Genomic DNA, 11,112 nt, shown 5'->3' with positions numbered 1-11,112 from the left:
TTGCTCAGCGTCTTGTAAAAGTTCTAAGCTTAACGGTGGCAAGTAATTGTTTTGCCGTTGGCGTTGTTTGTGCTAAGTACTATTAGTAAGTGCCTCGACTCTTGAATGTCTAATTGAAATGGCTTAAGCCAGCAGGCCGTGTGTTGTAAATACCCCTGCGCTTTCCGTAATTTTGTCTTTTCATCTCGCTTTGAGCGATCAAAAGTAACAACGGTAACAACGAGCGTTTGACTCATGGCAGTGACACAGTATTGCTCTCTCATTTTCATGATTTGGTTGTTCATTGTGCTGAAAATAATCGGCATAAATCGGTCAAAGGGTTTTGATGCTACAGCAAACCCATTTTCCCGTTCAGCTTACACTATTGTGCAGAGTAACAAGCGATTGGTGGGACATGTTGTGACAAGTTTTGCGACTCCTAGTTTAATGTCTTGCCATCAGTCTTGCCTGCGGAACGCATGGTGTACCTCGACAAACTTCAAAGAATCTTTCAACAGAGGCGACAAAACGATTTGTGAATTGAACGTGCACCAGTTGCCTTCTGCAAACGCTGTTTACGAGCTTGTTCATCAGCCTGGCGTAACGTTTGCGATGTTTTTCAAGGCAAGTTTAAAGTGAATATTGATTAAGGGTGCGTTCGATTGACCGTATTCCGGAATAGGAATACATGGAATAGAAGTTGGAAATCCTTCGTTTTTACGGAGATTCACATTAAAATTGTCAAACACCCGCTAGAATGCTATTTTAAACATATGTATATTGTCCATGCGGCGTCAAAACGCTAGACATACAGTTTAAATCATCACTCCATTTTTTCTTATTCCGGAATGGGGTCAATCGAACGCACCCTTAGTTTCGCTCAGTGATCTGTTTATTATGACATGTTAACTTTGTATTTGCATTAGGGATGTCAAATAAGCGGTTGCCTAAACGGAGGTTCGTGTTTGTTTGATACGGAAAAGAAGTCCTTTTTTTGCTTATGCAAGCAGCCCTGGAATGGAAGTAATTGTGAGATTAAAACGAGTAAGTCCTTTCGTTTTCGTGAATTATATACTTAATGTAAACGCCAGTGTGTAAAGCGTTTCTTTGCCTGTCATCATATCAATATATGAGTCAGAACAGACTCCTTTTTTCAATCTTTTACAGGTTCATCGACTGAGAACGCATCAAGGTCAATCTCGTCCTTTTCTCTGGTGTCTTTTTCGCCATCGGACAGTGTGTTCCAACCAAGTTCCACTTCAGCTAATGCACCCCAGCACATTTCCCCCGCGACCACTGCAGCTGTGTACTCCTCGGCTAATCAATCTCTTCAGTATATTTCTTCATCGCCCAGTATGTTCCAGTCAAGTTCTTCCACGGTTGCTGGAGCCTCTCAGTCCATTTTAAGTAAGCCTAGTTTTTATCGAAATCATGTTGATAAATGTAGCATGCGTATCCATCTACATCTACATGATATAATTAAGTCCCTCTGACATATGGCTTTTCAAGTTTTGCTTACATGTCCTCATACACCATAAGTCTTTTTGAGAAGTCACTTCTAAGCCGGCCACATTTTGCTGAAGAATTCAGGCCAGGGGCCCCGTTTCTCAAAGGTCCGGAAACTTTACGGGCCATTTTTGGGTGTCAAAATTCCCTCTCTTTCTCAAGAACGGAGAGGATTTGAGTCGTCAAACTTCATAGTCAGTTTGCTTTTTGTTACCTTGAAAACATGTTAAAAGATCGGCTTTCCTGAAGGTGCGGTTAGCAAGTTCTCAAATGGCTTTTCGGGCCCGAAAAGTTTTCGGGACCTTTGAGAAACGGGCACCAGACCACAATACCACAACACCATGCCCTGCTCTCATCGAATAGTGTGTGGAACCTTTAACGTCCTACAGAGTTTGAAGGGTTGTGCGACGGGAGCTACCGTGTATAGTACTTATCCGAGAAGGCTTGAAAGACTAACCATCTGCGGATGCAATAACAAAGGTAAACAGTATCCTCTACGGTTTGGTAGTTTACTTCTACTTAAAAGGCGATCCTCTTTTTCCAGTTTCCATTGATTAATCTATTCACGGCAAAATTACTATTCATGGAGCCGGCTTCCGTTCTAATTTGTGCCGAATAATGTTTACTTTTTCGTAGACTACACTCATTATGCTTTTACAACCTTGGGCGCTAAAGGAAGTGGTGGACCGAATAGCACATCTGGATACGCTGGAACAGTATTGGAGAGCCAAGTCAGTCTTTCAAATGGAATCCAAATGTGGTCTGTTCCAGTGACAGGATGTTACGTCATTGAAGCAACAGGTGCATCCGGTGCCAATGGGACGTACGACTCGTTTAGTGGACCCCTTGTGTGGAAGCTTGGTGGCTTGGGGGCAAAGAGTACGGGAACCTTTCAACTGTCACACGGTGTTGTTCTTAAAATTTTGGTGGGACAGGAAGGTGAGGCTAGTTCTTTCACCTTTGGTGATATGCCTGGAGGAGGGGGTGGTGGAAGCTATGTTTCGCTGTTGGATAATACCCCATTAATCGTGGCAGGCGGCGGGGGCGGAGGGGGAACAGGACGGGACAATTTTACTGACGGAGATCCAGGTCAGGCTATAGTTAACGGAAGCCAGTGTGGAGGCAGTGCGGGTGCCGGTGGAAAGGTCTGTGACGCTGATACTGGTTTCTTATATCCTCATTTCGTTGGAGGAGGAGGAGCAGGGTTATACGGGAATGGTGGAGGCGGTGGAATACAAACAACACCGTATAGTTTTATCCACGGAGGTGACGGAGGAACATCAATAAAAGCTAACGGAGGCTTCGGTGGGGGTGCATCCGCTCTTTATAATGGCGGAGGTGGAGGTGGATATTCAGGAGGAGGATTAAGCAAGTTTATGAATGGAGGTACCTCCGGAGGAGGCGGATCATTCAATGGAGGAACAAACCAGCGGAACATAGCGGGTGTAAATAAAGGAGACGGCAAAGTTATAATCAGTTTGATAACTTAGTTTGTTTTGCGTTATGTCGTTCAGTTACTTGATGCAATGAATATTAAGTCGTCTTCCCGCTGTTCTATCATCATCATCATAAATTCCACTCAGGAAATGGAACCAAAGCACGAAAATACAGCAGAGACTTTAAATTTCACATATTCAATATCAATTTTCAGTTAAATTCTTGAGGTTGGTTAAGCGTGAATATTCTGCAGTCCTGTCGTTAGGGTAGGGTTGACGTGGTTTGAAGTAAAGGCCCGTGCAAACGCTCCCAACATTGTGGGCCAACAAGACGCGTTTGCACACCATGTTGTGTGTTGTTGCGTGTTGTTGCGACTTGTTGGATGAAGTTTGAAACTGGTCAAACTTCAGAGCCAACAAGTGCCAACATTTCTATTGTTCGCGGTCATCGAAGCGTGGTCCAACAATGTTGCGTTCGTTTGCACAGCACATCCAACAATGGTGCGCCGGTGCACGCGCACTACATGCCACATATCCACACAAATACATGCGAACAAGAAATCAACATGGCGTCGGAGATGGAAAACGTCTTAGAGTCCTTTGTATTCTCATTTAAAGACCCAACATGTTGTGCCTTGTTGCGAGCGTTTGCAAACATCGGCTAACATCGTGCAACAAGAGACAACATTGTTGGGCCCAACAATGTTGCGTGTTGTTGTGAGCGTTTGCACGGGCCTTAATTGTGAGTCCTACCGGCAAAGCTACTTCCGGACTAGACCTCATATGTGGGTTGAAATTGTAGGTTGTCTGCTCTGGGGCTTGTTTCTCAAGGCACTGAAAACATTTCGGGCGCGAAAGCAATTCCTGAAACTAAGATTCACTTATCCTGGAAAGCTGTTCTTTAACATGTTTTCAAGACCTGGCCAATGGAAAGGTAACAGCAATATTGCAAAAATTCGAGACTTGAGACATTTTCCTTTGGAAGATTATAAGCGATTTAATTTGTGTCACCCAAAATATGCCCGAAAAGTTTCGGGATTTTCTAGAAACGCCGCGGCCCTGGGGCTCGTTTCTCGAAAGGCCACTTTCGGGTGTCACAATTCCCTTTGTATCTCGAGAACGGAGAGGATTTAAGTAGTCAAACTTCACAGTCATTTTTCTTTTTGTTACTTCGAAAACATGTTGAAAGATCGGCTTTCAAAAACAGGCGGTTGGTAGTTTCACAAATGGCTTTTCGGGCCCGAAACATTTTCGGGACTTTTGAGAAACGGGCCCCTGACCCGAGAAGTTTTAGTTTTGGGTTCAATGGTTTTCAGTCTCCCGAACCAAAACAAAACTTCGGTATCGTAGTGACCTTGAAGATAGCATCGAGATGGTCTCCTCGTGGACAACTATTTTGAACATGCATTCACCGGCTGTGAGTTTGCAACATTACTGAATCATCGTATGTGATGCCTGCAAGACGTTCCTGCTAAATGTCAATTTCTTGGGGTTTCCTTGCACACCTGCTCTCACAGCCCTTGAGTGTCTGTCATGAATATGTTCTTGCACTGGGAAAATGAGAGAGGCGATTGGAAGTTAGCGAATACACATCCGATCGCCGCGACGACTGAGCCGTTTTGTAACATATAGGTATCGGTAGTTCCTTGTATTTATGGCTACCCTTGTAATTTGTAAGGTTAGGAATACTAAGCGCTGATAAACGTATCATTGAAGTTGAGTCTTTAAACCTTTGCAAAAACCGTGGACGATTAGTCTTGCACAGCGCTGGATCAGAGAAGATCGGGATCTTGCTCAGCCTTGCTCCTTTTAGATTTTTTAAAATAGTTAAATCGCTAATAAGGTCCTTCACCAGCAACCGGTGCTTCTGTTTTGTTACGCTTGTCCTTGCTTAGAAATTGTAATTAAAGAAGATTTCAAATGATAACGTAAGGTGATATAGCTACTGGATAAACAAACCAAAATTTAAAAAGAACAAAAAAAAAAAAAAAAAAAGAAAAGAAAGGCTCAAACAACAGAACCTCTTGGGATAAACAAGCGTGACGGATAATTTAACGATCTCGTTAGTATATAGTGTTTCAACGGCATTTTGTTCTTTTTAAATTTTGGTTTGTTTATCCAGTAGGTATGTCAGTAAGTTATCATTTGAAATCTTCTTTAATTACTTCACTGTGTATATATTCTGTAAATTCGTTAGATCTCCAAATAAACCTGATGAAGGCTGGTATTGGCCAGCCGAAATATCGTTAAAAAGATACATTTTCGCGTTGTTTTATCAGTCGTGCAATACACCTTATTCCAAAATGGCAGCCATTTAAATATTCCTTTGTTTTTAACGGTTGTCAGATAAATTGCTATTAAATTTTTGAAAAGTAAGAATTAAGTTTCACTTTGACAATATTCCCTGGAGCAATGTTATTGTTATAGCAATATTGGAACGCATTGTTTCCGTGTCGCAAGCAACTGCAAATATTCTTTTTGTGTGCGTCAGAAGGAAGGTAGCATATAATTATTTTTTGGGGTGAAAGCAACAACTGTATAAAAAATTCAAGTATCATCACGACCTTATACCATGTACGTTACAAAAAGCAAATCTATAACTTTGACAGCTATAGTAAAAACAATAATGACAAGGACATGTCAAGTGTACTTTTCAAATTTTCGTTTCACATGCAGCACAGTTAATAGAGGGGAATGGTTATGAAACCCGACAAATTTCTTTGTTGTATGTTTTTGTTCTCCTTTTTGGGCCTTGACTGTGCACAAAACACAGTTGTTGTTTACTCCGTACTGAGGAACTAACCAATAGAATCGTGTTGGTTACGTAATTCATGCATAGTGTATTAGCGCAAAACAAAAGATTGTGCACGGTCGTGGACTCTCCAACCTAAATCTTGGCATTTTTGTTTGCTCCTTTGATGTTTGCCGAGCTTCCAAACCATTTCCCTCTAATAACTATGCATGCAGGGATAGTAAATGCAAGCCAACAATGACGATGGTTTATTTACACTTAGTTCAACACCTGCCTATGCATTTGTTACAAAGCTTTTTACTTTTAATTTAGTTTACGTTTGAAAGGTAATAAATTACTCTACATATTGACCCATTACCAGTATTAACCATGCAACGGATTTGCATCAAGTCCAACGGGGCGTAATTTACCTCTTTCCCTTGTGAAACTGTTCGGGTTGTGTGAGCCCAAGTGGTTGATTAGTGACTATACTTTTAAATATCCATACAGAAAATTGTAGCACCACAACTGTATTGAGAAAATGTTTATGATTTCTTCATATCTACAATCGTTACAGTCCAATTACCGGAAATACACAGTTTATTTTAAGTGACTTTTCCCCGGTTTTACCCCCTCCCGAGTTACCGTGATGAAACGATGCCGGTGTATATTCTAAATATCCGGGTTCCCAACCTTCCGAAAGGATTGCTGCGTACTGAATATTTTCTTTTCTTTGGAAATAAGAGTACATTTAGAACATTTAGTCCATTAGTTGGGTCATTCAACGAAGCCAACATTATCTCCTGAATTTTATTCTTTCAACCGGCCGATGTACGCAGTTTACACTGTGTTCCTGCAATTTGCAGTTTCCTTATTAATATTGGTTTATTACGAGCAGTTTTGTTACTTTTCTTATAAAACAATCAAAAAGGGAAAAAAAGAGGACTCCAAAGTGCTTTTTTGCTCAATATAAAATATATTCCATTCCTTTCTTTGTTATGTTAAACAGTGTTTTGCGCTTTACCTCAAAGGCAGTTCCTTCTTAAGATTTTCGTGAACAAAGCTAACTTGACTAAGGCGCAATTTAAAATGTTGGAGAAAAAGGTGCGAAATGGTCCTCAATGGCAAGTGACCTTGGTTCTTGTAATAAAGGTAGTCATGAACGCCAGCACAGTTTTGGTCAGCGAAAAAAAATTGTCATCGAGATCCGTTTATTCGATATCTCAACATAACAAGCGATTGGTGGACCACGTTGTGAAAAGTTTGGAGTGTCCTAGTTTATTAATGTGCAGTCAGTTTTGTCTGAGACACTCATGGTGTACATCGACAAACTATAAGCAAAGCGACAAGAGAACTTGTGAACTGAACATGCAAGAAGACATTCCTGGATACAAAGAACTAATTCACGAACAAGGCGTGACCTTCTCCATCTTTCTGAGGGTAAGTCTTAGACAATTAACTCGTTTAAAATGATTTCTTTTACGAAGTGTAATCTCTTGTTTTTTTTTAATAAACGAAGTTAGTCTCGATCAGCATCATTTACTGGTTTACTCAAACTTGACAAGGTAATATAACTGTTTCACTTTCCAGGGGTGTCAATTGACAAGTTGTCTAAATGGCGGCTCTTGCTTGTTTGATTCAAGAAGGGAGACATTTACCTGTTCTTGTAAAGTGCCCTGGAGTGGAAGCACCTGTGGAGTTAAAATAAGTAAGGTCTTAAAATTTAATTTCCACCAAAAAGTAATGGCACGAGTTCTCTGCGTGGTTTAAAAAAAGAATTGCGCGCCCCAAAAACAATTCTATCGGATAAAAGTTGCGAGAAAATTAGACACGCGAACCGTTCATAATTTAGAATACATCAGCGTCAAACGTTCTGGTCAAACAGGATCGTATTTATAATCTTTTTCTCAAAGTCCTCAGCCCGTATAAAGCGACGGCAAAAAAAAGACATATTACATGCCACCTTAACTAATGGTCGGGCATGGCGTTTCCTGAAGTTACAAAATTCTTACCAACCGTCATCATATATCTTTAATTTTACGGGAAACGCATTTAACCCCTCACTGAGTTAAGTTGAGATCGTTTTTCCATTAACTCAAATGATCTATTCTCTGAGCGGATCCTTGATTCTTTTCAAAGAGGGGTTGTAAGCTCTAGGGGAAAAGTGCCAAGGGAATAGAGGGTTGCGGACTCTGGAAGCCTGTTTTGATACAATGTTTTTTTAAAGATGTGAATTTATTATTTGATTTTAAAGAGGTTTGAAAGAGTTTTCAACAAGTAACAGTAGGTTCCAAATAATATCACAACACTGTCGATGCTTTAAGCTGGTCAACCTTTCGATATTTATTTAATACTATTGTCAGGCAATTTGGTAAAGCTCCGGCACCCGTATCAGTTATTTCTGGAAAACCCTAATTCTTCCTCTTACGTAATACTTGGTAGGAGGAAAATTTAGCCGGAAGATATAAAAGTATTCCAAATCTTTCATGACAGGTTCCTCGTCATTAACTGCATCTCAGTCAATTTCGCCCTTGGTTAGAGTGCCTCCAAGAGCTTTCTCTTCTCTGAGTTCTTCGTCGGTCAGCGTGCCTTCTCTACGTCCAGCCATTACCAGCATGACCCATTCATTACAACCGCTCTTTGATGCGCCAGTATCAAGTGAGTAATAGAAACTCAAGAAAAGCTGCAAAATCCCTTGTTCAGTTATTGCTAGTTGATGGTAATTTCCGGTTATTGCATCATATTCATTTACGGAATTTAGCGCACATGGAGAGAGAACACTTACTGATTGTAAAGCCCGCCATGTTGGTTTGTAGTTATTTTGTGAGTATTTAATTTACACAAGTTCCGGCCATAAAAACATGTCTGTTACTTTATTCTCAAATTTGTTTTTTAAAATCTTGTTCTTCAATGGGTCTTAGGAGTCTTTATTTTGGGAAGAGGAAGCATCAAAAGTTTGACTAAGTGATGGGGGAAGAGTGGACATGGGGCGAGATCCCAGGGTGCGGAATTGCAAAAAAAACCACCTTGTATTTCATTTGAAAGCTCATTAAAAAGGACAAAAGAGCACATTACATCACGCCTCGTTCCTTTAAAAACTGACGGTTAATTTTCTGCCATCCCGCACCTAACACGAGCACTGGAGAAAAGAGGGCGGCAGGTGGGATTTCAATGAGAGAGAAACTCAGAACGAAAAGCGCTTGTATATTCATACCGCTTACTAACTGTGTTCGAGGTCTGTACTGTAAAATTACGGTCCGAGTTTTCATCCGTTGATTTGTGCGCGGGGCATAAATCCACAGGAAAGAACGAGGTGCTTAGAGCGCTCGTATCCAAGGTTGAGTGAGGGTATACTGAAGTCTTTGTAAAGTCGGATAGCGACTTACCTACCGAATAAAGTTTTTCACCCTTGAACAACTTGGCCTGGGGGACCGCTCCACATATTACAAACGACTGCTATTGACGTTTAGGGGTTCGCCATTGTTGACGCTGTTGAGACTGATCTTTTTTGTTGTAGACTACACTGAGTATATTTTTACAACCTTGGGTGCTCAAGGTGAACATGGGCCTAGAAGTACATCTGGTTACTTGGGAACACCATTGGAAGGTCAGGTTATTTTGGATTTTGGATACCAACTGTGGATTGTTCCTGTAACAGGAAATTACGTCATAGAGGCTACAGGTGCTTCCGGTGCCAATGGTACTTATGATATGAGCTACATGGATCCAATAACGTGGAACCTCGGTGGCTTAGGAGCAAAGATTACAGGAACGTTCCAGCTTGTCCGAGGGACAATTCTTGTAATTTTAGTGGGACAAGAAGGTGGAACAAGTAGGCTCTCATTCGGAGATATGCCAGGGGGCGGAGGTGGTGGAACTTTTGTCTACCACTTCAACCTAAGCGCTCCATTAATCATTGCTGGCGGAGGTGGGGGCGGGGGAACAACATATGACTTTTATCCTCACACCGACGGCGACCCAGGACAGGCTATGGAGAATGGGACCCAGTGTGGGGGAAGCGGAGGGAACGGGGGACGAGTGTGTGATACTGAATGGAAACATTTTAGTATACCAGCGGGAAGCGGTGCCGGGCTTTATGGGGATGGTGAACGTGGCGCGATACTCGGAACGGTACCTTTGAGTTTTTTTAATGGGGGAACTGGTGGAAGATCTTCGGTGGCTAACGGAGGATTCGGCGGGGGGTCATTCGCTTACGAATATGGAGGGGGCGGAGGTGGGTATTCCGGTGGGGGAGTAAACGGGACTTTGTTCAGTGGTACCGCAGGGGGAGGGGGCTCTTTCAATAACGGAACAAATCAAAAGAATGAAGCAGGCGCGAATAAGGGCGATGGTAGAGTTATTTTTACGTTGATTTGAAAGCGAGAAACATCATCTTGTAATTTTTTAATCTCGTACCCAGATCTTCCACGGTCATACGGAAGGAAGATCTGGTAAAGTTCGATTTCGAGCATGCTCAGTGCCAGCGAGGCCCGAAATACGGGCTTTTCTATCACTGCGCATGTTCGTACTCTCTGTTGTGATTTTGTGTGATTTTGCGGAATAAACATGGATTTCAAGAGTATTCCTGAAGAGATTCTTTTTGTTGGAGGACAAGGAGACCTTAAACTTAAGACGAAACAGAAAGAAGCGCTACAGGCGATTGTTTTTGAACGGTCGAGATTGTTTAATTGTCGGAGCAACTCAGAATCACTGAAACGAGCGCTTAGGCTTAATCAATAAACGAGTGCTATTTTTTTTTCACACGATCTTGTGCAAAGTGTAGTTAACCAAACTGTAAATTGAAAGCTAAAATGTTAAAGAGGGTTTAGGCCTAATCACTGAAACCAACGCTTTGGCTTAATCATTAAACTAGTGCTATTTTCTTCACACAATCTTGTGAAAAGTGTAGTTAGCCAAACCGTAAATTGAAATCGAAAATGTTAAAGAGTGCTTAGACCTAATCACTGCAACGAGTGCTATTTTCTTGACACGATCTCGTGAAAAATGTAGTTAATCTAACCGTTAAATTCACAATTGATCACTATTTAATTCGCGAGTCACGCTTTAAGAACGAGAAACACTGTTTTGAATAAATTATATACTTCAACCTGAATTTATTAGTTTCTGCGTACCGTCTAGCAAGCTACGCATAACTTTATTCGAGTGGCAGGGTACGTGGGGCTTTCGTCGGTACCATTTACACAAACGTCGCAAATTTTTAAAATGATTTTCCTCAACTGTAAAGCTTTTCCAGCGTCGGAAAAAACAAAACTTTCCTCCGCACAACTGACATTTATTCAAAACAGCACGTTGCGAAAACCAAACCTTCATTAAGTGCCCCGCGAAATAAGCCAATCGGAGCGTAGATTGCATTGCCGCAACCTTTTTTTTAGTAGCCAATGAAAAATGGTGTACTGTCGAACTTTACCAGATCTCACATTCCATTGACAGAGTGAGATC

General features: G+C 41.5%; 2 protein-coding genes across 2 annotated transcripts; both read left to right on the top strand.

Moving 5' to 3' along the window:
• Positions 1-234: 234 nt before the first annotated feature.
• Positions 235-2,975, top strand: LOC138021118 (ubiquitin-binding protein Rv1468c-like). Its single transcript, XM_068867986.1, has 4 exons — positions 235-603; positions 906-1,023; positions 1,147-1,332; positions 2,122-2,975. Exons 1-4 carry the CDS (start codon positions 235-237, stop codon positions 2,973-2,975), a joined length of 1,527 nt encoding a protein of 508 aa, XP_068724087.1.
• A 5,292-nt stretch (positions 2,976-8,267) lies between these two features.
• On the top strand, positions 8,268-10,765 carry LOC138021117 (leukocyte tyrosine kinase receptor-like). The gene is made up of 2 exons (XM_068867985.1): positions 8,268-8,310; positions 9,170-10,765. The coding sequence occupies exons 1-2, from the start codon at positions 8,268-8,270 to the stop codon at positions 10,027-10,029; spliced, it is 903 nt and encodes a 300-aa protein (XP_068724086.1). The 3' UTR covers positions 10,030-10,765.
• The last annotated feature ends 347 nt before the right edge of the window (positions 10,766-11,112 follow it).

Source organism: Montipora capricornis, chromosome 10 (assembly GCF_036669925.1).
Source record: "Montipora capricornis isolate CH-2021 chromosome 10, ASM3666992v2, whole genome shotgun sequence".
Classification (NCBI taxonomy): domain Eukaryota; kingdom Metazoa; phylum Cnidaria; class Anthozoa; order Scleractinia; family Acroporidae; genus Montipora; species Montipora capricornis.
The sequence above is the reverse complement of the archived record's forward strand: the minus strand, read 5'-3'. Positions and strand labels throughout refer to the sequence as shown.

Excerpts from the sequence above, each read along its gene's own strand:
- LOC138021117 (XM_068867985.1), top strand. The coding sequence starts at position 8,268 with ATGACCCATTCATTACAACCGCTCTTTGATGCGCCAGTATCAA. Across the intron at positions 8,311-9,169 it reads CTTTGATGCGCCAGTATCAA|ACTACACTGAGTATATTTTT; the intron begins GTGAGTAATAGA and ends TTTTTGTTGTAG.
- LOC138021118 (XM_068867986.1), top strand. The coding sequence starts at position 235 with ATGGCAGTGACACAGTATTGCTCTCTCATTTTCATGATTTGGTTGTTC. Across the intron at positions 604-905 it reads CGTTTGCGATGTTTTTCAAG|GGATGTCAAATAAGCGGTTG; the intron begins GCAAGTTTAAAG and ends TATTTGCATTAG. Across the intron at positions 1,333-2,121 it reads GTATATTTCTTCATCGCCCA|ACTACACTCATTATGCTTTT; the intron begins GTATGTTCCAGT and ends ACTTTTTCGTAG.